At 40.4% G+C, this 25,970-nt stretch overlaps 1 protein-coding gene across 3 annotated transcripts in view; it reads right to left on the bottom strand.

Annotated features, from left to right (window-relative positions):
- NXT2 (nuclear transport factor 2 like export factor 2) overlaps positions 1-25,970 on the bottom strand; it is a 52,074-nt gene that overhangs the window by 6,418 nt on the left and 19,686 nt on the right. Inside the window, exon 3 of one of the 3 annotated variants that reach the window (XM_041485282.1) lies at positions 7,223-7,333. The exons of 1 other annotated variant lie outside the window; for it this stretch is intronic. Coding sequence is in view for 1 of the 2 variants with exons in the window: in XM_041485281.1 (XP_041341215.1) it covers positions 1,640-1,654 (15 nt within the window). In the remaining variant the exon portion in view is untranslated. Of the gene's footprint in view, positions 1-1,639; positions 1,821-7,222; positions 7,334-25,970 lie in introns of those variants that run through there. One more of the 3 variants, XM_041485281.1, reaches the window with a different exon arrangement.

Below are 25,970 nucleotides of genomic sequence, written 5' to 3'. Positions count from 1 at the left end.
TCCCCAGGTAACAGCCTTTGCTGTCCCACCACTGCACTGTGATCTCACTGGGTTAATGGCTCAGTTTTTTCTTCTGTTTGGCCCTTGATCTCTTACAGACCCTGAACTGGGACATCCTGGAAAGCAGATTCTGAATTTCCTGTCCACACATCCACAAGCCTGCATTTGGTTCTCTTATCAATTGTTTAAAATGCTATTATTTATCACTGTCCTATTTCAGTATTATACTCTCAGTATCTGCAACTCAATCAGTGCTGAACAATTTCACTCCTTGTGTTTTCTTGGCTGCTTTTACTGAACATTCTCCAGAACCACCAGGAATTCTTCCAGTATTAGCACAAGAAATATTCATAATCAGAGAAACTCCAATCTGGAAAGAAACCAAGGCCTATCAAATAATCCCTGTTTATCCAACAAAGCCAAGCATGTTTCTGTGCACTATCTTTTCTCTCCCCCACACGGACACAAAGTGCTCTTCACCCTCCTACCTTGCCCAGCAATTCCCAACCCCACAGGGACTGCCAATGCCAGCAAGTGCCCAGAGACCCTCTGGAGACAGGAGTGCCAGAGCTGTGCCCGGGAGCAGTGACTGCAGCTCTGCCTGGATGAGAGCAGGGCCGGGGAGCCCTCAGGCAGCTCCCCTGCACAGACCCTGCCCAGCCTGCAGCACCATGCCCTGCACAGACCCTGCCCAGCCTGCAGCACCATGCCCTGCACAGACCCTGCCCAGCCTGCAGCACCCCCCCTGCACAGACCCTGCCCAGCCTGCAGCACCATGCCCTGCACAGACCCTGCCCAGCCTGCAGCACTCCCCCTGCACAGACCCTGCCCAGCCTGCAGCACCCCCCTGCAGCTCCCCTCATGCCGTGTCTGTGAGCGAGGGCAGAAGTGCCACAGTCTGGAACCAGCTCCTGGGCTACCTGCAGCAGAAGTCTAACAGGAAATAAGCTCTGTTGGTTTTGCAAGTTTTTACAGCCATAACCAACACAGATTTAAACTCTGTGAACAACTTAGGCTGGAATAAACTTCTGGAGACCATCTGGTCCCAGTCCCTCTCCAAAGCAGAGCTGACTGCAAAGGCTGATCCACCTTCCAGGCTCCACCTGAGAGCCGAGTGCTCTGTCCCGTCTCCTGCCACGTTTGGACATCTCCGAGGATGGAGCCGGTCACACTTCCTTCGGGTTCCACCGTCCAACCACCTCACCCAGAAACCCTCCTTCCAAGCTTTTAACAGGAAAGCCACAACTGAAAAAACCAACCAATCATCCCCAAAATCAACTTCTCCAAGACTCTGGCGGCAACTCCAAGCAGTTTTCCAACGCACCCGGCCGCTGCTGACGGCCTCACGGAGCTCCTCTCTGCCCTAAGGCCCCTGTACGAGGAGGCTGAGGCCACCACACGCGGGTCCCCGCGCTGCCCCGGGACCCTCGGGAGGCTGGCAGGGCCCCTGCCCGCAGCCCGCGCCGAGGCGCTGCCGCCCTGCCCGTTCCGCGTCTCCCGGAGCCGGGACACTCCCGGCGGCCTCCCCGCGCTCCCGCGCCCGCCCTGTCGCACGCAGCACCCTCCCGAGGCGGCCACCCCGCGCTCCCCCGGCCCCAGGCCGCGGTTCCCGGCGGTTCCCGGCCCGGCCCGGACTCACCACGGACGCGGCCATGGGGCGGCGAGGCGGGAGGGCGCCGGAAGTGCTCTGCTCCGCCGCTTCCGGCCGCGCGTCCCTCGCCGAAAGCGCTCCGCCGCGGGGCGCTGGCAGCGTTCCGGCCGGCGGCAGGCCCGGCGCGGGGGGTTCCCGCACCGCTGGCTCGGGAAAGGAAACTGCAGTCACAGGTGAACAGCGAACAGCGCTGTGCATTTCCCTGTTCCTGTGGAGTAATTCTTAGAAATGACTGCTTTAGAACTTCAGTCAAATTTACTAAAGAACCTAAAAATATCTTTACTGAAGTAAGGAGGTATCAGGATTTCAGAAACGTATTCAGCCAGCTGGGTTAGGCCATATTTTCTTCTGTTTACAGCCATTGATTAAAATAAATTAGCATTAATAACGAAACACTGAATAATTTCAGAATCATGGACAAACTGCATAGATTTTATTGTCGATTGTTTGACACTGGGCAAGGAACGACCACTGAATGAAAATGGAATTCCATCTCCAGGAAGGCGAAGAGTGCAATTTTCCCACAGACCCCTCATGTGACAGTCATGCGCTTTTGTATTAGGACCTATGCAGAAATGTACACAGGCTGCATCTCAGCCAGGCTGCGTTTCAAATGAGCCTTGCTCTGTGCCACTGCGAACTCTGACATTTCTGGCATCAGCTCAGTGATGAAACGTCTCCTAAAACAAGGGAAGCGACTGACACTGGCCAAATCCAGACTCTGATTAATGGGATTCTTGGGAAACTGGATCATGACTCAGTGTTTGAGGGTTTTGCCTGAGCAAGAGCTCAATGAGAACTCCCAAGATTTGATCTGTTATTTTAATGAGAACTGGGAGTAGGTCTCAGATGTTTGACTTACAGAATGGATAAAAAATTAATGCTAAAGCTGGATTTGGGATTCACTAAACTGCAGTGGACTTAAGAAAACCTAGTTTGGCCAGTTCCCAGTATAAAAGGTGGACCTGGCAGAACCTGTGCTTGTTACAGTCCCATGGGGACTCTCAACTGTGACCACTCCACCTCAAATTTCTGCCATCCCAGAACTGGAGGAATGCAATGACTCCTATGCTGATAAATGCCTCCCTTGTTTTTTAAAGAAAAACAGGACTTGCTATATATTGAAGTGGGAATTGTATCCAGTGGGATATGCTGAGATAAGTACAAAGTCCATTTTACTCCTTCAAAGCAGTCCCAAGTGGGGATAAATTTTCAGAACAGGTCAGTTCAAAGTGTCACCACATTTGCTTGTTAAAGAAATTTTAAAATCCTCTTCACTTCATTAGGTAATAATGGATTATTTGACCTCTTGAGAAAATCTGACCATGTGTATGTAAAGCATATGGCCAGGTAAACATATTTGTGGGGTTTTTCTCCTCCAATAACTTTCCCCTTTCAAAAAAGAGACATCCTTTGAGAAGAGGCAAATTTAAAGTAAATTTTCCTTAATTTTCTTTTATAAGTGAATAATTACAGAATGAGCTACAGATGTTAGCTATACTATGGCACATGATAGATTTAACAGAACTTGTGTGCAGAGTTCACTGGGATGAGAGAGGCCTGCAGGGCTGGGACTGCAGTTTCTGTGCTCTCTGAAACTGTTAGGTCAGCTTGCAGCATATTCTGAGCTCAGTTTGGGTTCAGCTCAGGCCTGAATGCTGGGCCCTGGCAGGCAGCCCACAACAATTAAAACTGGTTTGTGGGAGCTCTTAACATCAATCAAATGTTAGTAATATTTCTCCAGGCCAAATGTACCCGTGACTTTTTAAGGAATCATTTTCCAGTGAAGAACAATTTACTTCCAGCTGGAAGTAAAGAGTTTTGTCATTTGCTTTTCTTTACAAATGGAAGAGTTAGGAGAATCCTGTATGATTACTGAGTAGATGCTTGCAGGTGTTTTACTTCTATTCCTGAATACACCAAACTATTCAGCCTTGTCTGAGCCTCTGACCTGTGGTTCTGTGCTCAGCTGATCTCAGCAGCTCTGCAGCAGGGAAAGCAACACACCTTTCTTTTGGACAGTCCCTGCTCTCTGTGCTATTACAATGGTGCCCAATGTTCCCAAAACATCAGTAATCCAATAGCCAACTGTTTAAAAAATGGAAAAATCACACGAACTCTAGTGGAAGCCAGACCTGGCCTTTGGTTTGTTTACTTTGGCTGAAGAGGAAACAAACAAAGTTTCTTCAAAATGTACCTTTAGCCTCCACATCAGTTCCACAGCCCCAGTGCTCAAGCTCCAGTTTTAGGAAATGTCTTGGCTAAATGTCAAACAATTCCATCAGCTCTTTGAAGGCAAATATGAGACAGAGATTGCATCTGAAATAATTACCCAAGCACCATTCAATTAACCTACTTGGCTAAAAGGTGATGCACAAATCAATAGTTTGTAACAGAGGCATGTGTTTCAGATCAAACTAATCAAACTAATAAACATCAGAGTAATTTCAAATTACAGACAAATACTGACAAAGTTAAAATTCAAGCAGTTTAGATACCAAATGTATTGCAAATTAAAAGAGCTCTTTTAGGCAGGATATTCCCCAGGTACAATTTCAACATATCATTGCTTTTATTGAACTATTTTTTCTATTTTCTAAAATAAAAACAATTACTGTAATTTTGGGGAACTCACAAAACAGGTGCAAGTTCCCCTGTTGGTCCTTGGCCAGCTAATAACTGAAACTGTGCATTGGATTTCCCCTGAGCACAGCAATTGGAATAGACCTGACTATTTGGAATTTTTGCTTTTCACAACCATTTTTCTCCTCCTTTACCTTCTAACCTTGTACATGTGTAATGAGATGGAACAACAGGAGACCCAGCTCAGAGCCCAGAGGATAAATTTTAGCATCAGAGGCCTTGCTATTTTCTACCGACTATAAGAAAAGTTTCTTGTTCACAAGCCTTTTAGCAGGAAGGGCTGTCAGGGAATGAAGAGGAGCTGTACAAAATGAGCTGATTCTCATCTCTCTTTTGCTTTATACTATAAACATACCTCCAATCAAATTTACTGAAGAAAGTCATATCACTTCCAGTGGATTGTCTTGGTTCCATGGAATCCTTGGCACATTTCTGGCCTGTGGCTGCAATAACCACATTTGCTCTCTGGCAGCATTAATAACTCACTTTCTACAATTTGTGGGCAGAAGATAAACCTTTTCCAGACAGATAATCCCAGTATGTTACATACATGTTTCTTTGCATGTGCATTTCTTACGTTTGAAGGCAATGCCCTCTCTGTGCTTCCTTCGAAGCTGTCAGAGTAGATGTGGGACAGCCATGGTGATTCCAGAACTCCCACATGTCCCCAAAGGTTGCCTGCAGTGACAAAACAGTGAGTTTGCCATCTTTGCTAGTGAAGACTTGCATGGAGGGCACCACCTCCATGGCACTTTTCCCTGAAATTCTCAGCCCTCAGCTAGATCAAAAGTAAAGTATAAGATCTGACTGTGAATCCTCCCATTTCTCCAATCATTGTAAGGAATATCCATTAAAATAGTGATGTTTGGTCCTAAAGATGAAAAGAAAGGCTGAAGAGCAAGCCCAGACACAAGTTTCCTTTTTACCTTTACTCTTTTAGAGGTTCTGTTTATTTACAGAGACCCAAAGCTAGGTGAGTATCTGATCTCATGTGCAACAGCCTAATCTATTTTTCTTTGACAAGTTACAGCCTTTGGAATGGATTGTTTATAATGGTCCTGCAGCATTTGTACTGCATTTACCAAATACTCAGTAGGATGAACTCCCATTCCCACTGCAGTTATTAAAAACAAACTCTGCATTGCTGCAGTGTAAATACTGACACACCAAAGAGCACTAAATCTGACTATTAACTCCCATGATTGCACTAGTCTGCCAATGAGGAATATATTTAAAAACAACAGTAGTAAGTAGTGGGGGAACACAAGCTTGGAGTCATTTACAAGGATCTTTTTGATTTTATCACCAAAAAGACAAGTAAGGTAAATACTCAGAAAAAAACCCAAGCCTTATGACAGTTTAAAAATTGTTTTTCTGCATTCCTTCAGTTTATGTCTTTTTTCATTTATTCATGTTGCTTTGCTCAAGTGAAGAGATTCAAGCATGTAAAGATTCTTTCCAGAAAGAAGACCAAACATGAGAGATTTCCTAGTTGATCTTTGGATTTATATTTCAAGATTATTTTGTAGGGATAATGAGAGATATTATTCCTTTTAGGCACTAAAACAGATCAAATAAGAGGAGGACTCAGGGTACTGGTAAAAGGCTGCAGAATCTCAGCCATTTAAACCTTCAGCCAAATCCATAGGTGGCATTTACTATGGATCCTTGTTCAGTTCTCAGAAAGTAGACAGTGTCCTCTGAAAGGTTCAGACATTGTTTCAGACATTGGGCACAGAGTTGTAATCAGGAAAATTAGGATACAGACAAGCTATCTTTAGGTAAAATGCTCTCTTTGCTTCTCTACCACTTCAGTACATCTAAAGAACAAAGAACAGGAAATGTAAGAGTCTCCTGTAATGGTGGTGAAAAAATCAAGGTGAATGTGCTCACAGAATTACAGCAGGCTGTGTCCCTAAATTCTTGTCAAGACTCACTATAAGTCCTCTCCTTATTATTTACATTTCAACACATTAATACACCACTGTGCAAAAAATTGTTTCTTAAGTAGTGAGAGAAAAACATCCAAGAAATTGGCTTAAATGCCATCAGGACAGGCAATAATAAACCAACATGCCAATGCTCTGTTGATTTATTCCAGAGCAATGCAGCTGGACCCACAGCTGTCATACGTATTCCATCTGGAGAAACAGCTGTGTGCTCAGTAGTTGTCATATTGTCTGACACAAACTAGTGCTTGTTAAATTTCTCACCAGGGATTCTCTCTGGGATTTGAAATAGTTGAAAATGTCACATTTTGTTTCTGTCCTTAGGTTTGGAGCACTTTTTCCTACATAATGTGCAGGGCTCCCCTGCAGCTTTGGGTAACTCCAGTCAGAATTACAGGGCCTGTAGCATCTCCAAAAAAGTCAAGTTCAAGGCGGCTCACTGTGAGCTGAGGATGCCTAAGGAAGGGGAAGTGGAAAGTAATGTTTAGTAGGTCAAATTATGTGACAGAGATAGTGGAAAGATTCTGTCAAATCGCCAGGCTAAGAACATGAGACAATAAATACATTTTACAAAAACTATGGGGGAGAAAGGAGAGGGAAATTCCAGATCATGGAAACTGCAGATGATGTTACAACAGTCAGGGCTGGGAGTGACCTTAGAGAGTCATAGCTGTGAGGAAAGAACAAACATGTTTATTAGAAGTGTTATTAGGGAATGTTTTGCATGAAGCAGTGAAATATGAATACTCAATGAATGAAGCAGCATGTTATTACTGCTGAGCAACTGGGAGGACTGTGGTAAAGAAGATACTCCACAGGAAATGAACCAACATTATGTGATAGGAAAGTGCTTGGAAATTGAGAGATACACCTGAAAAACATTTGAGCACAGATAAGCTTTGAAGCTGAGGGTTGATGAAATCACCGCAGAAATATGTGTAAGAAGAAAATGTGGGAATTGAAGGCAGTCATACAATACCTCTGAAGAGCTGAGAGAACAGAACTGTACCCATCCAAACAGATGTTTTATGAACTGTAGGAGATAAGCACCAGGAGTGAAGGTAATGAAAACAGTAGATCAAGTTGCAGCCTGAAAAAAATTGGTTTGAAAGCATATTACAGTGGGTAATAATAGAGTCAGTAAAGTGCACAATGGATGGGAAATCTAGTTAGCAGAAACAGAAATTGCCAGATAATTATCCATTTAAGTCCTTTACAAGTACTACTTGTGGCACGGGAGAAACTGGCATGAATGACAATACTCAGCATGTTAACTTAAACTGCTCACGACATACAACTAATCAAGAGACAGGAAAATTCTCTTCAAAAAACCTTTTCACTGACAGCATGCACTATTAGAAATGTGTGTTTTATGAAACTCTGCACAAGCAGGTCCTGGAGAACGACCTGCTTTCCTCTCAGCTGTGTGCGTTCTGGGCTTGCTGGTGCCTCATAACAGATTTGCTTCCTTTTTTGACCTAAACTGAAGAATAATGAATATAGTCAACTTTTTCAGTTATATTTTTTGAATGAACAGTGTGGACTTATCATAATAAATCACCCAAAATGTTACTCCTCCAAAAGTGGGATTTAATTAAACATTGCTAAGCTCCAGGATTTTTAAAAGGGAAACTGTGGTGAAAATGAGCACAGACAAACATAAACAGCAGATAATCTATGTCTCCGTCATTCAAGTAAAGGATAAATTTTCTGCTGAACTTACTGATGCTGATCTTTAAATTCACTGAATACAGAAAAGACAGAGCGACTGAAAAACAAACACATTTTCTGCGAGGAGAGGCTGAGAGAGTTGGGATTGTTCAGTCCAGAGAACAAAAGGCTGGGCTGCCTTGCAGTAAAGAGGCCTTAAAGAGGGCGTGTAAGAAAGATGGGGACAGTCTCTTTAGCGGGGCCTGTTGTGACAGGAGGGCGTTAAAGGTTTTGAACGAACAGAGGTTTTTAAACTCCGGGCAGGAGTTTGGGGCTGCCCACAGGAGCGGCTCCCGGGCCCTCCCGCTCCTCACCCACAGGCGGCGCGCGCGCAGCGCCCGCGGCACGTGCGCGGCGCTGACGTCACGGCCCGTGCACGCTCCGGCGCGGCGCTGACGTCACGGCGGAGCGGCCGTCAGTGGCCGGGAGCGGGGCGGGCACCGCGGGGACACAGCACGGCCTGGGGACAGCGGGGACACAGCCTGGGCACCGCGTGTCACAGCACGGCCTGGGGACACAGCCTGGGCACCGCGTGTCACAGCACAGCCTGGGGACTTTGCACCGCTGCAGGGACTTTGCTCTCCGGAGGGTGGAATGACAAACAGGAAGATGTGTTTGTCCCCTGTAGGCACAGCCACGGACACAGGGGTGGCTCTCGGCTCCCTGGGCATTCACGCTCCGTGTACTGACCAGAACACTGATGGGACAGGGAATTTCTTGTCCCGGAACTCCCAAAACGTAGAGCACCTTTGTTCACCTTAGATGGGGACCTAAACACTGTCATATTTTCAAAGCTTTTAAAGCCTTTCAGCTGGTCTTGGGACACTGGTAGGAGTTTAAAAGCTTTACTGTAACAAAACTTTATCTAAAGTTGTTCTTGCAAACTCCTTTCAGCTCTGGCAACCACCAGCTGAGCCAAGTCCTCAGGCTTCCAACACCAACTGCATCGCTCTGCAAAATTAGTAACAGTAATTAACAGTAACATAAATAATTTTATTCCAAGCACAGCACTCTGTAAATGGGAGAGCAAAAGAACCAGCAGCCTCGCAGAGTCCAGGTGGGGTGCCTGTTGCAGTCTGGTAGATCTTTGATGAAATGATGCTGTGAACAATCAAACAGATTCCTCTGGAAGGAGAAAGAAGTGATGTTTGTGTCTTTAGTGAAGATTCCTTCTTGTTACTCAAACCATTAGTGAGTTAGAAAGAGCAAAAGGAGAAGAAGAGTGTTTATGTATTTATTATCTTAAATACATAAATAGAATATTTTTCCTTTTTGAAATTCAGCAGATTGCAGAAAAAGTTAGACATTTTCAAGGACATTATGAGGGAGTATTCTGGAAAATATTATTTTTTCTTTAGGTGCCTAAAAGGCCACACAGACCTATGGCTTTTTAGTATATTAGGCAGAGTTTAACATCCTAGCCATGAAAACAGAAGAATATTAGTATTACTGAAGTTTGAAAAGCTCTTCAAATACAGACAGTGCCTTTGAGTGTCTCACAAATATCACTAAAGCAAAAGTATAGGAAAATACTGGAAAAGCGAATTATTTTTCTATTCCCAGATATTTGGAATAAGGTTATGTGGCACTTAATTACAGAAGCAGAATAAACACTTCCAAGTTCTTTTTCAGTTTGAAGCAAGAAGACAAGAAGGTATAATGGAACACACCTTAGTACATTCACCTGCCAAAAAAGAACAAATGATATGGTAATTTATGATAATTTAAAGTGGGCTCTGGAGTATGCAACAGCCTGATAATTAATAGAGCCAGGGAATTTTGTTATTATCTATGCTAGATGCCCCAAACAATGAAGGCTGCTGAGAACCAAGGAAATTCTGTCACTGATCTGTGAAGCTGTCTGTGCACATTGAGTACAACCTCTGATTTCTGCTCTTGCTGAGAGTTCTGCAAGAGCACATCTCTGCCCAGCAGCTTCACTCGGCTTCCAGGGCCAGTCCCTTGGCAGGAGGAAGCCCAGAGGCACTGTGCAGCAGAGCAGCACTCACTGGTGCCCTGGTGTGCTCTACATCCACCCAGAAGTGGTGTCACTTGATCTCTGCCTGATCTCATTTGAGAAAGGAGACAGAAATGTGCACGAGGGACTCGCTCTAATTTTTATTTTTAGGCAGATCTTCACAACCTTGAACAACTATAAAGAAGAAGAAGAAGTGCTGTAAACAAACTCTGAAGCAGAAATTAAAATTCAGACAGTAAGGTCAGAAGATTGCAAAGGGTCTGCAGAGAGGTTCCTCAATTCCACTTCGGTGGTGTCAGAGTGTGTCCCCTCTACCCATCCACCTGCCTCTAGGTACCATCTGCCTCCTCCTGTGAAAAACTTGAGTGTCACCTGCTGTACAAGTCTGTCTGACTTTCAAGACTGTACATATTCAGGTCAGAAATATTAAAACAGGCATGAGAAACTGTATCTTCATTTACTTCCCAGTAAAGATTTGAACTATAATGAAAACATGGCTTTGAAAAATTGGTTTACATTAAGGAAGGTTTAGAGGATAAGATTCTAGAAAGAGAAATGTTTGGTTGATTTTCTCAAGTTACTTTAAACGTTTTCTTAAGCAGCTTGTTAGGATTCTTTACAGCAGTGAGATGCTTGTATGAAATGGTAATAAACTTTTAGAAGTGTGACATGGACTAGATTAGCTTCTACATAAATTTCTGTGAATTTTAAAGCAACAGTCAGTTGTACACTTATTGTACCAGTGTGGATGGATTAGTAGTACATTTTAAAACAAATTAACTGATTTAGGATTTTAGGCTTAGAGGAGGTGCATGTAATGTCTACTCATTTGAGAATGGAAGTTTATAGACAAATGGTAATTTATTAACTCGAACAATATTTTTGTCTTCCTGATTCATGTTTTAGGGTGCAGTCATAACAGTCAAGGTCTGAACAGGCACTACATGAGCAACAAGTTCTGTTTATTAACTCCAGACAACCTTCCACACTAATCCTCAGCAGACGTGAAGAAATCAGCAACAATGGTTTCAGCACAGTAGTTCAATTACTCTGAAAACTAGACATAGATTTTACTGAGGGAGAATCACAGAGGGGAGTACAGAATAGTGTCATACTGTGGGGCAGAATGCTCAGAGGGAGGATATCCCATTGCAAAGGGAAATGGTGAGGTAATGGTAACATCATTTTATAAACTGCATACACATCAATGACAACTCAAAGCTTAGTGTACTGGAATGGCTTGAAGTAACAGAAAAAGAATTCATCTGACCAGATGACAGGCACAGAACACTGTTAATGCCAGCACTAAAACCAAGAGGAATTTTGTAGGCTTATATTGACCTGTGTTGCAGACCAACATTCCTTGTGTGTGTGACAAAGTTATTTATTTTTTGCTTCCACAAAACATTAGTATAAGAAAATATGACAAAATCTCTGATGAATCTACCATATGCTGTTGTGTACTAGCAATGAGGGCCTATGAAAAATGGGCCCAAATTATGCTGCACATTCTCTAAGAAAATACATTGGAAGGTCCTGAATGTCCATAAAAAGTAGTGCAATAGAAATCAAAATAGTAACAGTGTCCTGAGCACTATTATTGTGCTGGCAAAGCATCAGTCTTTGTACTTCCTGAGAGCAACACCCAGCAAATTGGTGTGGCCAGGGAAAACAGAGGTGTGGTCAGAACCATGTCTGGTACGAAATGATGCTGTTGACAATCACACAGTTTATTATTTTGTTATTTTCAGTGTGGGAAGTGAAGGCTCCTGTGTCAGCATAATGTCCAGAAGCTCTGCTAAAAACACCAACTACCATTTAGCAGTTCCTGACAAGTGGTGCTGCTTGGGATTGTAAAAGATCCCAGCAAGGGTCACACCTGGCAGACCCCAGCAGCTTCACCGAGTGCTGAGCGCCTCGGCCAAGGCTGGAATGGAGTTCATGATGTGATGTCACACAATTAATGATGTTGCCACTGATTCCCACAGAAGCCTGTCAGGTCTAAAGATATCCTGCAATCTCTGTCTGTTTTATGGCCCCAGCACCAGCCCAACTGTTCCAAAACTTAGCATTCATTGTCCTTTATTCACTTATTCTGATGCATTGCCCTGTGTACAGTTTTTGCTCAGCTTCTCTCATTGCAGATATCCTGTCTTACAGGACTTTCACTTCTTTGCTCCTCTCTCTCTACAGTCAGGCTTGACCAAGCCCTCCCCCAATTTCCAGCTGTGTCCAGCTGTGCTCAGGAGGCAAAAGCACATTACTTTTATCACACTACTGGTCTCGCTATTTTTGCTATCCAGATTGTTTCTTTTTATTTCTTTAGGTTTTTATTTGTTGGTTTGTTTTAGTGTTTTGTTTTGGGTTTTATTTTGGACGGATTGGGTTGTTTTTTCTTTGTTTGGTTTTTTTTTTTTTTTTTGTTGTTTTCATTTTTTTTAGTTTTGTTTTGGTGGTGTTTTGTTTGTTTTGGTTTTTGGTTTTTTGGTGTCGTTTTTTGCCAGTATGCATTATTTCTCCCGGACTTTCCAAGGGTTTGATTTTGTAAAATGTTGAGAACTTCCCATTCCCCTTGGCTTCTGTGGAACATAAAGAAGTCTGCATTATATAGGACAGACCCATTATGTTTACATATTTAAACTCAGGCTTAAATTGTCTTAAACTTGTCCTGCATGGTTAGGATGTGCCCTTTGTTAGACATTACAGGTGTACACTTAACAGCAAATATTTTAATGTAACTATTTAAAAAGTCTCCTCTCCTCTCCTCTCCTCATGTTTAACTTCTTAGTCATCTGAGTTTCTACAGTTCCCCAAAATATATTTACTATATTTTATCTTTGTAAATGCTTCCTGTAATGCCATCTTCAGTCCACTTTCTTTAAATAATGTCTTTCCACATTTCTCCTCAGCCACAAACACAAGTGCTTTTGCATTCTCTAATGCTGTTTAAGCAGTGCTTCCATTCAAGTTGAGGAAGAGCTATAACTTGACTCTCCTCTTATAAAGCATTTAAAAGTTTAAAAAGCCACAATCATATCAGGCTGATATTTCTTGTGTCTTCAGCCTAAGGGTAAAATAAAATGTGAGGACATTTTGAAAAAGTTTCATATTGCTACTTTTTAAATTTTGGAGCTTGAAAACTACATAATGTTTTCATCATTAAAAAACATTTTTTAATGTTTTCTTTCACAATAACTGACTCAAAAATAGCTTTACTGTTGGATTTTCTCTCCCTTTTAATGTAAGTGTCAATTAAGGAAGTTGTAATTCTAATAAATAAGCACATAGGCACAAGAGGAACCAGTGCTACTCATTGTTCAGGGAAATAATTTGGCATTTAATGAGTTCTTTCTGGCAGCTGAAGAGGATGGTAATTAACAATTATGTTGGGAGGGTTCTGGGCACTTCCTTCTAGGAAGTACTGTAGTTGTGGGTTTATTTATAATAAAATCTTTCATATTTGCCAAATCATATGTGTTCTTGTTATCCCAGCTGTTGTTAGATGAACAAATTAAATCCATGTAAAATGAAACAACTGGAAAACAACTAAAATATTATGGTGGTGGGTTCAATCCCTGCATGGCCATTCACTTAGGTGTTGGACTTGATGATTCTTATGGGTCCCTTCCAACTCAGAAGATTCTGTCAATCTGTTATCTGTGAAAGGCTGATTTGGTACTATACATCTTGCAGAATGCTCTTGTGAGCAATAGTTGAAAAACAAAGGGAACTCTGAAAGAGGACATTGTATCAAAAGTGAAATTAGTTAGGGATTCTTCCTTTCTTCACTGTGAATTCAATCAGGAATTACTGACACTGGAGAAATAATTATGTGCTTAGTGGAAAGTAGTGGTAGCTGGTGCAGCTATAAAAAGTAATATTTATTTTCTGCACTACTCTATATGAAAGTACTTTATATGAAAGTGGAGAGTTGCTAGTAGCTGCTACAGGGCTGTGCTTTAGTTTTAGTGTGAGATTAATGAACTCATACTGTTCTGTGTTTTGTGTTGTTCCTATTCTCCCTAGTTTGGAGAAATAATCATTGAAACAAAGTCTAAACCTGGAAATATAGACTTCCATTGATTTATAGTCTAGAAAAGAGAGCGGAAATAAAAAGCAGAAAGCAGACAAGTAAAGGCTGAGATGTTGAATATATGATTAGTATATATACTAATATATTTTCTTAACCTTCTTAATTTGGTTACACTGATTCTAAATAATTTTTGCTGTATAAATATGTTTTTAGCAGCAAACTAATTCCAAAGAATGGTGCTCAGCATTCTTCAGACTGGTTGTTATATCAAGGCTCAGGAGATACTCTAAAGAATAACAACACTCTACAGTCTTAATTACTGACATTTTTAGATAAATGTGCTCAAAAATTTTCTGTCTCATGCTTTTATAGATCTAAGGTATCTGAGTAAATCCAGCTAAACATTCCACTGACTAAATGTCTAGGTATTATCTAGATAAAAAGAGTGTAAACCAAATCACAAGAAGACCAAATATGAAAAAGAAGCCTGTACATTTTTTTTTTTCTTATTGCTAATCTTTTGGTTTATAGTGAGGAAGCAGCCAGTGGGTGGGCACAGCAGAAGGGAGCAGCATTCCCTCTCTGAGAGGGCTGAGCTCAGTGCCCATGGATGAGCCCACAGATGAAGGCAGACAACACAGACTCTGACACAGACTCTTCCTCTCCTGCCAGAGGGGACTGGAAGTGATCTGAAGTGCAAAAAGAGACAGAAACCACTGACTTCAGTGGAATGTGAAACATGCTTTCTCCTTTGTTTTCCAGCATGTTTGACTGTTCAAAGAAAACATTGTCTCTAGCTTTGAATCTTTCCAGCTATAACATCAGTCAAAGCTAAAAGGTGCTGAGCCCTTTCTGAGAAGGTGCAGAGCGCCATGAACCCAGTAAGGCAGGGAATGCTGAAGGAACAGCCTTCCAACACTGATACGTTTGCAGCTTTCAAACCCCAGTGTTTCTGTGTAATAAAACTGCCCTGCTGGTACTAAATCTAATCAGTACCACGTGGCCCATCTCCCATGTAAGCATGTTTTGGAGAATACTTTCTACAATAGCTCATCTGTGGATTCAACCACAAATGAAATGTCTTGCTTACGTTGCACTCCCTTTCCTGCCTGCCTGCACAGAGTAAAATGAACTTTCTTCAGTTATCAGGCAGTTTGTCTTTCTCTCTTCTTCAGTCCCAATATATTCAGCATCCCTCCCTCCAGAGTTATTGTATTTCTAAATTCGCTGTGTGCACATAGATGCATACACATGAAAATATAAAGATAGCATGACAGTTTCCTATAGCAGTGCAAATGGGAAAAATATGGAATTCTTCGACTGAAAAGACTTTATGAAGCATTCTGTCACTGAAAAGCTTTTAGTTCTAATTATACATATCTGAAATCAACAGAGTCCTATGAATTGCTAAGTATTTTAGGTAACAAAAATAATACATTTCCAGTGAGACCTTAAATCTTGTAAAGAAATATGGAAATCAAAATTACTAAAATTTTTCAAAGTCTAGCTCTTTTCTTACTTATACACTCCCACTGTCCACTAAGCCACTTGGCTACTCACCAGCATCTCTGAGGAACCTTTCTACCCACAGTTAGAACTTATTACCATTCCTTAGGAAAAATGTTTTGGAAAAAAAAATTTTTAATCTTCATCCATGTTAAAAGCTTGAAGGTTCTCTTTTAGTTTGTTGGATTCCTGGGAAAAATGGGCTTTTCTAACCCTTCCACACTGGCCTCTCCATATCCTTTCCTGCACTAAAATTCTGTGTTCCTTACACAGTATACAGCAAGGTTCCCTAATTCTTGGCTTCCTGAGAGATGAAAGACTGGATCATTCCTTGTGGATTTGTGATAACATTATCACTGGACTGCCAGCCCAGCTCTGCATGCCTTTTATTGCTAAAATGAGTCAGCTTTTGATACAAAATTGTTTCATTTTCTTGACAGAAATTTGAACAGGCTTCTGGTGTGCTTGCCCAGTATACTTTGAGAGAAGTCACATACTAGTTTGGGTTTCATTTTTAGAGGGCTCACTTGTCTTCTGAGGTAACCCTACTGTTGTTTACACACTGTCACTCCTGAATGGTAGAGGAGGATCCTCTGATTTGACACAGGAAATCATGGACTATTCTCTGATTGACCAAAACTGCAATTTTTAAGTCAATCATACGCCATATGTGAATGAATGAATGAAAGAAAACCAACGGGAATACATTTGTAATTTCCTCAATATTTAAAAGCTCTCTGACAAACTAAACATATTTCATTAGCAATAATCAGATAGCCATAACCCACTTGTGAGTTACTGTCCCATTTTAAAGTTGAGGAAATAACAGCAAAGAGATCAAATTACTTCTTTTGAGTCATAAGAGAAACATCAATGTTGCTATTCCAGCAACATGCAGAGGCTGCATCTGAGATTTATGCTTTAAGGGCTGCACTAATGAACAGCCTCCAGTCCCACAGAACTGAAATCCTAAATGAAGATAAATAAGAGGTTATGGTGGGAATGGAAGGACAAGAGGGATAAGTGACTTTGCTGGAGTCACACAGACAAACCCAGTTCTCTGATGCCACACCGAGATAAACAGTATAAATGTCAAACCTGCTTCCTAGACAAAGTCCAGACATGTTGTTCTATGCCAGAGGAGCTAAACTACCCTCTTCTCTCCCCCATCAACCTTTTCTCACTCTTCTTCCATTTTTATATGCTCTTAATCACAAATGTTATTCCAAAGGTTTTCTGGTTTCTAGATATCTTCTTGGATGGGAAACAAAGCCTAAGCTTTCTCAGGAGAGAGAGCTAAATTCTCCTGTAAAACAGATACACAGTCAGCCAGAACACGACCCTCCCTTTAGCTCTCAAAGCTGCAAATACTTTATAATGCATGTTCCATCAATGCTTTGGCAGAACTATTCCAGTAATGATTGCAGGGAATATAATATTGCAGGGAAGCAATAAATTGGGAAATACCTATTATGAACCTTATGTACAAGTCCAGAAGATATAGTAAATGTTTGCATTTTCCCTATTTCTTTTATTTCAGTTAGCAATCTACACAGGTTCCTCTCTAATAAACCAACAAGTCAACCATGGTTTATAAAAAAGTAAATGGTAATTAGAAGTCCAATAAGAAATGATCAGGATTATTAACATGTTTTTGGGATTATCTTACAGTTTGATTACCTTCAGGATTTATGTGAAAGATTAAATTACCTATATAACCAGTTTTGGAGCTATTGTTTATTATACTTGATTATCAAGAGTCAATGTTTTGGTAAAAATCATATTGCAGAAAGCATGAGTTATTGTGGAGTAACTTCTGGTTCAATGAGACCTGGAGTGGCCAAATCACACTCCCAGGGGAGCAAGAACTCTGCTGTACTCCTTCTTCTCATCTCCCAGCTGGACAAGAAGTGCAAAGAAGCAGACAGGGGGCCAATTCTTGGTTCTGTTCACAACTAGAGCTTTACTGAGACTGTCTGAGCCCAAGTGAAATGTGAAATAAATGTTTTGTTTTTCAAAATTGCAATCTTTGAAGGACAGCAAAAGATTGTTGTCTCTTACATAGGCTATCTGGGCTGCTTTTAAGAATGGCTCAGAAAGAAGTCTTCTGTTAGCTGTAAAGATTATACCATGGTAGGTTTTACCTAATATTTATATTTACTATTTAATACCTTATTATTTGAGTGTCTCTATATAAAGATTAAAAATAAAAGGGTGTTTTATCATGATACTGAAAACTAAGCACCCCTCCTCCTTCACCTAGAAAATAATGTTATTTTTTCTGTAAAAGTGTTTTTATACAAAAGCTAAATCTTGTTAAATTGAGTCTAAAGCAATTAACCTATTTCTTACTGCCAGATTCAATTGTAATTTGACCTAAATGAAGACTAAAACCTGTGCTATACCAAATGACATTTTTGTGTTGAGCCTGAAAAAACAGCACAGCTGAATCAGGTTAAGCACATCTGAATGAAACAAACTCAAATGAGGGGCTGCTTTAGGATCAGTGTTTTGGAGGCTGGGTATTTTTTTCAGTCAAGGGTAAAGCATATAATCAGAAATTCAGTGTGTAATTTGTATTGTGTTTTGTTTTTTTTTTTTTTTTTTTAAAGTATTTTGAAATGTCCTTTAATGACACAGTTTATTCAGTTTTTAAGCTGAATAATCAGGGGACACATACACACATAAATGTCTATCTGTATATGACACATCACACCTATAAACAATGCAAAGATCTCCTCTATATCATGTCTATGATTATTTGAGCTTGTTTGGACAATGTCCAGGTGTGTTCCCTTTCCATTTTAGTGTCCTGCCCTGAATTATAGACAACCACAAGTGGGAGGCAGTCTGAATATGTACCAAAAAAAGTTAAAAAATCACTTGACTGGACCAAGGTCTGTGGGATTTGTCACTCCAATGGAGCTTATTTTGACTCCAGTGTAGATTGCATGGGATAATTGAATACTTGGGTTTCCACCTCTTTTGCCTGAAGAATGACCTGCAGCCAGGATTATCACTTTTTGAAAGATGGAAAACAACTGTTCTGTATTCTATAAGAGCTAAGGTTTTCTTTTTGTCTTGACAGATGTTCAGCAATGCAGTTCCACCTCTGCCCCTTAGTGTTATAACATGAGAAGGATAGAGGAGCAATATTTTGAAATTTGACTTAACTCCTGTATTGCTGACCTACAGCATAATTGCAAGAAGACCTGCACAAAGAGAACCCATGACCCCATAAATCCTGCAAGTTGCAAAAGGCCATGGCTATGTCAAGTGATTCATTTCTCTGTTATTGGGAAACCAACTTTGCTACAGTAACATGTTGCACTTTAAAGGCCTCAGTGAACAGGGCTCTGATAAATCTGGCTTAACACCCACACAGGGGGTCCATGATAACAAAACAAGTAAATAAATAAACAAAAAAACAGATAGAACAGCCAGAATTCCATCTTAGCCTGATTAGAACAGAAAAATCATAAGTAGGAAAGCAGCACATTTTCTGCTGTCTGAGGCATTTTTCAGGTGTCCATCACAGTATTAATTCCAGTAGGGCAGGAATCTCATACAGTTCTTTATCCTATATATTTACTATTAGACATATGTAGACAATCTGCTCTTTTCTTCAGAGGAAAACATTTAAACTCCTAAAAAGAAATTTTGCTTCAAACTTCCTGCCCATAATGGTAACTTCAGTTGTCACCTGTAAGACTGGAAATAGAAGGATGAGATCAAATACATTCAAATGAAATTTTAAATACCAGATCTTCTGCAATAACAAAGCAATGTTAGATAGATGACCAAGTTTGAGACAGTCTGGCAAGAATATGCTTCTGGATTTCACAGAGAGACAGCAAACAAACATTTTACTCTCAGGATATACACAACTGAGTGCAGTGGTTTTGATTATTGCTTTCTGTGTGTTTTAAGCATGCACAGACTCCCCATTTATACAATCCAGCCATCTGCATATTCAACGTGCCCATTTGTCTCAGCAGTCAGAAAGGCATTTGCATCCACAAGGCCTTGCTCAGACTTTCAAGTTTCTTAGTGAAGTTCAAATGTAAGAATTTAATTTATTAAAATTCAAGATGTATATTTCACTTGTGGAGCATTAACATCATTAATTAAAATTAATATAGCAGGAAGATACAGGTATTTAGCATTAACCAGGATCTCTGCATCTAAAGAAAAATGTCTGTTTATCAAAATCCTAACCACTCATGTGATTGAAATGCTAGAATGTTTTGATTTTGCCTGAATGTATATTTAGTTCTATATCTCAAGATTTAGTCTGAAATTAACTTACTATATCTCAAATTATCACAGATTTCCTTAGACCTAAGGAAAAAATGTCAGACTCTTTCCCCCCAGACTTCCTTGAGCTACTCCAACAATCCCAACAGTGCTAAATCCTGCTAATTTATTTGGGATTATGTTTGTTTTCCATTACCACAGCAATCACAGTGTGATAGATTAGTTTGCTAACATGAAAACACAAGGCACTCTTATGTTATGCAGAATAAGGTACACTGCAGTGATTAATGAGATACGATACTGCTACCTCAAACTACTATTTCTATATGGCATGACACACTGTCAGTAGAGATACCATCTTAGGTACAAACCCCCAAAGTAACTGTATTTACTATTTTCTCTGAATATTAATAATTGGAATTTTTAAAATTAAAAATAAGGCCCAAATGTCAAAATACTCTGAGTTCAATGGTGACTAAAAATAGGATTTTATTACATGAATGGAACAAAAAAACTAGGGTGGCTGCAGCAGGTTTTTTTTTTTATAAAGAAGAGCTTAGAGAAAAGGTATCTGACCAAGTAGACAGGCCAGAAAAATGTCAACTGATCCACTGTGGAGAAACTTGTCACAAACTGTAAATAGTTCTGCTTTGATGTCATAAATAAAGCCCTTCATACAGACTTGAATGCTTGGTTAATTGAATGTGACTTTTTCATTTATGTGATATGAAAACTCCTAAGGCAACTTCTGAATTTTATCTAAGACTTCCTTTTCCTCATTTAAAGCTGAATGATTTCCTTCCATGGTTTTATCACTGGGCCAGAAAGGCTGATAATATTGCTTCCTTCCCCTGTTAGATGTATTTGGACTTCTGCCATCCTGTCTTGAAAAGTAATACATTTGATTTCCTGTCCTGGGTAGAGCAACTGCCTTCATTCATAAAATGGAAGATTAACGTAAGCAATGGAAAAACAAGAGACAGTTTGCATGTGAGCTGTTTGAATTCCCAGCAGTAATTCACTGCTAGAAGGACATGCATGAGCAGCATGAAGAAAGGTCTCCTCAGAAGACTGACTGCTGTGAACTACTGTGTCCTCTCTCAGGAGGGAGGTGCTAAGGCTCTGAAACTCTCCTCCCATCTCTCCCTTATGGTTCCCCTCTTCCCTTCTCTTCCCCATTACACACTTTTGATACAGGGCTCTGTCCTTATCAGCCCTTTGCACACCAGAATGAAGTAGGTGCGAGGCAGATGAAAGCATGACCTCATTTAATCCTTCACTGCACCTCTCCTGTGAAGGAGAATTTCTAGGGCTACAGCCAAAAGTGATTCTGCACTTTTGAGGCATAACAGAAAACCTCTTTCCCTTCCTACTTCATCTCCTCAGCAGGAAGAATAATTTTAGACTTAACAGAATCTTCAGTATTTATCTTAAATGTTCTTGCATCCCCAATTGGAGCTCAGCCCAACCCATGAGGAAGTGCAGCAGCTCCGGGGCACTGACACAGCTCCTGTACAGAAATGCTACGAGGTGTGAATCATTAAAGCTATCTGGTTCCTGAGCACAAGCACAAAGGCAACAGCTGTTTGCACAAGATACACAATACCACATCCTACTGCACCTAAAAGAAAGAATCAGTCTCAAACTGCTGCATTAATTAAACAATACCCCACTGATTAATATAAAGTTTCCATAGCTTGATTTTTGTGTCAGTTTGAGATATATTTAATTTGTCAGGCAGTTTTCCCCTAGAATTAACCTCAGCCTGCTGCAGTATTGTCTTTGCCAGGAAGACCTTTTGCAGCACTCAGTGTAATCTGAATGTCATATTCCCACTTCAGAAAGGGAAGTATTTCAGTGAGGAGCGATCTCTCCTCTCATGGGTAAGCCACAGCTCATGACTGCCTCATGGCTCCTCAGCCTGGAATGCAAGCTTCTGTCACAGCAGCATCAGTGAAGCCACCAGTGGTGCTGGCTGCCCACCCTGAGACACATGCCCAGCTTCATGCAGCTTTACTGTGTGCCTTCCCCAGGGTCCCTTCCCAGCCCCCCTCCATTCCTGTTAGTACATCCCCACTTCTCCTCTAAGTTCTCTTATATTTTTCTAGTTACAGTTACAATCCTCTGCTCCTGTTTTCCTTTCCCCACATACTTCCCTTTCCTTCATGCCCACCACCCATCCTCTGAATTCTTCCTTGGCTCCACTTGGATCAGAGCAGGAGCATGGACCTGCTGTCCTTACCAGGCTGCACTGAACTGCCAGGTTGTCCTTTGTGCTCCTTAACTGTGAACAGCAGGTTCTTTTGTTTTTTTTTAATAACTTATGTAAGTTTTCATTCCCAAGGGTTAGTGAGACAGTATTATTTTAATGTCATTTGGATTGTGATAGTATCTAGAAACTTAATCTCTACATACTGTGATATCTCCTGTACAAAGTAATAAATTATAGTCTCTGATAATCCAAGAAAAAAGCAGCCATTAGCTCTGCCAAGGCATGATGGGCCCCTTGTATTTCCAGTGGGTTTTGTTCATCAGCTCCTGAATGTTCCAAATGATTTTGTTTCCAACACTTTCTCTGGGAGACTATTTCACAATCAAATATGTCACTCTGTCACAAAGTTCCTCCTGCTTTTCAGCTGACAACTTCTGTTTCCTTTTAAAGTGTAATGTTTCTGTTTGTATTGCCCAATGCACCTCAGAACAGAACCTTTGTAAGAGCCACAACAGGATTTTGACTCATTGGGTTCTTTCACATCTGGGATAACTGTACAGGAAATAAAATGCTTCTCCAAATTTTCTCATTTTGTATTTTGAAATATAAACTAAAGTTGTCTATGAACACCTAGAACAAGCCATGCTCAGAAGCAGAAGAGTATCAGTTACATAGATATTAAAAGTTCTTTATCCAAGGCTTAATCTGCAATATTTTCTTTATTTCCTATCCTGCTTGCCTCTGGACTGCTTTTGCTGTCATCATTCTTGCACCATATTTTGTTGACAGCCCTACTGTCTAAATTCTATGACATTGTGACAGTCAAAAATGCTCGATCTGTATTATCTTCCCTTTTTCCTGTTAAATTAATATTAAAGGAATTTATTTTTTGTTTATAATCTGGGAGAAGATTGGGGCAACCTGCACAACCTTTGCTTGTGCTCAGACCAGACCTAAGCCTTTGAATACCTAGCTGTTAAATTCAATCCTTCTGTAACAAAGAGGAAAAAAAGAGCTGTGTTTCTAAACTTGAGTTACAACATGTTTGTAATTTGACATGGCAACTGGTAACTGTGAAGCTCTGAGTATCCTAAGAGTAATTAAGAATGTTGTATTTAATGCCTCAGTTTTCAGATTGTAATTTTAAAACTAAGTGGCAGTGGCCATCCTTTATTTGTAAACTGGGCATACGTGGTTTTTATCTCTATGTTTTTTCCTAATTCTTCAAGAGCCTTTACAGATACTGTCTGTATTACATTTAAAGGCATAATTAATCCCTGGAACAAATCTACTAATTTCTACAAATTTCATTCTACAGGAAAGAAACATTTGAATCCCAAAACTTTAAAAGAAGATGTGCCAGGTCTGAGTAAGTTAATACATTTAGTAAGACCATAGTCCTAGTGATCTCACTTCTAGAAACTTGTTGTTTGATAAACCTAAGCCACAGCAGATGGAATCATTATTCTGTGTGTCTCTGTATGTCTCCTGGTCACTGCATTCTTCAGGCAGAAGAAATCCTGCTTGCGATTAGAGTGAAAGCAGAGTGGCTGCCAAACATCTGTGAGAAATTGAACATTTTTCATTTATAATCTGAAACCTGAGTGGACAACTAGTTGTTGGCCTCTTCTGTCTAGACTGGTGTTGTTCCCCACCCCCAACTCCATGTATAAGGGTCAGCCAGGAACCTGCAGGATGGAAAGAAAATGGTCCAAAATGACTAACACTTTTTATTCAAGTAATCAGAGTTCACTTCTCCACTCATTTCTTCCACCTTCATCAAAGTATAAGTAAGAGAAAAGCATGATTTTAGAATTGACACCTATGAAAATAAAATGCCTGGCACAGGTTCTAAGAAAAGGCATGCCCTGGTTTTAATTTGTGTTATGTAGAGGGCCCCTAAAAGTGAAAAAGCATGTGCTCAAGGCCCCTTGCACATATGAGACTGCAGTGGGAGTAAGTTCTTTTGCCCTCACTTTATTTACAGTCCTTTCTCATGAAGGTGATTTTTTAATTACTCAGAGTTTCATCCTTAACTCTTTCTTCAAGCTTTTACTATAATAAAAGTCTCTCTTAGAAAGGGCACTGTGGCATGTTAGTTAAGCTTCCCAAATAATGCTTAGGTCAAAATAGTTAATTATAGTCCTTCCTTTGACAGACTGGAAAAGTGAGTTATGGCAATGTACTTTTAGAAAAAAAAGTGGTGAGGAAGATGTTTAAACTTACATGCCAACATTTCAAATTAAGAGCAATTATAAGTAGTTAGAGGCTGAATTTTGGAAGGTTGATCATTCAGAAACTCAGCTAAGTTTAATAACTAATTAATAACACAAGCCTAGCTATAAAATTGTACTATGAAATTGTGTAAGTGAAATGTACAAGACTGCTACATCCACTGTATCAGTGTGTCCATAATGAATTAAATTAACAGTGTTATGTGGGAAAGGTGGAAAGATTTGGATGCAGTTAATATCAGCATGAAGCCAGCATAGCACAGCTCATAGGTCAGGATCCCACCAGAGGGATTCCCAGTGAAACTGGAGTCATGCCACAACAGATCACAGCACCAGTGGCAGGAAGTTGGAGAAAGATGGTGCTGATGGGATCTCATATATTTAATAGATTTTGAAAATTTATCTTTTTTTGCAAATAAGAGCTGTAATTCTACATTTCAGTTTCCTTTTCATCCATGAGATGGGAGAGTATCATCTTGCAAGATGACCCTATTGTTATTTAAATGAAGCTTTTAGCATTTAATCATTATAATACAGTTTTGTACCAGCAGATTATATACAAGAATTTGTATAGTAACATCTGTTATTATGATTAACATAACAAATTGCCTCTTTTTTAGTTCCCATGGCATTATCTCCACAAAGAACCGGATTTTATTTCTTTCAAAAATATTAAGTAAATCTGTGAATTCTATTGTACTTTTATCCACTTAACAGTGCAAATGTTCTGATTCATGGGAAGTGCTTTTTGCTAATAATGACACAGTATCTAAGAGTTTGTGCTAAATCTTTAATCAAATTCCTCCTGGTTTGCTTTTGCTCTTGGGTATAAAACCAGAAATGGTCACAGAATTGTGAGCTTGGAGAAAGATCAAAGAGACAGTAAAAAAATAAAGCAAGTACACATAACTGCAATGAATATTGCTGATAAGCACATCCCAGTGGGTGCAGAAAACACACAGTACTGTCATGATGACTCTCAAAGTTTGAGTTGAAACTTGGCATTTGACTGAAAAGAGACACAAAGCTTGTAAATACATCACAGCTTATTTCTAGTAAAATCAGTTTTTATTACCATAGAGTCTAGACTGAATTGAGATTGGAATTCAAATCTTCATAGGTACTAAAGCTAAAAAAGGATAGAAGGAAATGTTAAAGAAAGGTGGTAATTTTTTCCATTTTATAGTTTGGAAACTAAAACACAAAATGGTTTCAAGTTTAATTCAAACCCCAAGGATTTCTACGGGCTGTGGTTAGACTCTTGGATTACACCCACGGTGTAGCAGCTGCCCAGCTCAGGCAGGACAGTGCAAAGGCATTGGCAAGATAAGGCAATAATGCAGGTGGCTCTGCTGAATAAGGGATAAGGCAGCAGGGACACTGCTGACCAGGACCATGGAGGGCTGCAAGGACTCACGGGAGGAGTGGGTGTTTCTGGAGACATCCCTTAGTCTACTCACATCGTGTCTTTACGACTGCCCAGGAGCAATCAAAATTTAAGACTGAGATCATGAGACAATTTGGCTTTAAGGACACTATAACAGGCATTCTTTTATCCACACACAATATAAGTCAATGTTATATGAGCATTTGAATTTAGACCCAAACTTTCTATAATTCAGGAATAACCCATTCCTCTAGTTTGAGTCCTTCAGAAATCAAACAGTTCAGTTCATCCAAACACATGCAAGTTTGGATGCTTCTCTAAGTCTCCAGAGTCTGCAAAAGTAGGGCAATAAATCTCAAAAAATGTGTGTGACTTCAAGGAGAGTTCCCTGCCTGGTGTGGCTGCAGAAT

Source organism: Pyrgilauda ruficollis, unplaced genomic scaffold, assembly GCF_017590135.1.
Source record: "Pyrgilauda ruficollis isolate IOZ18807 unplaced genomic scaffold, ASM1759013v1 scaffold7, whole genome shotgun sequence".
NCBI lineage: Eukaryota > Metazoa > Chordata > Aves > Passeriformes > Passeridae > Pyrgilauda > Pyrgilauda ruficollis.
Note: the sequence above shows the minus strand (reverse complement) of the source record. Positions and strands in the feature narration are given on the sequence as shown.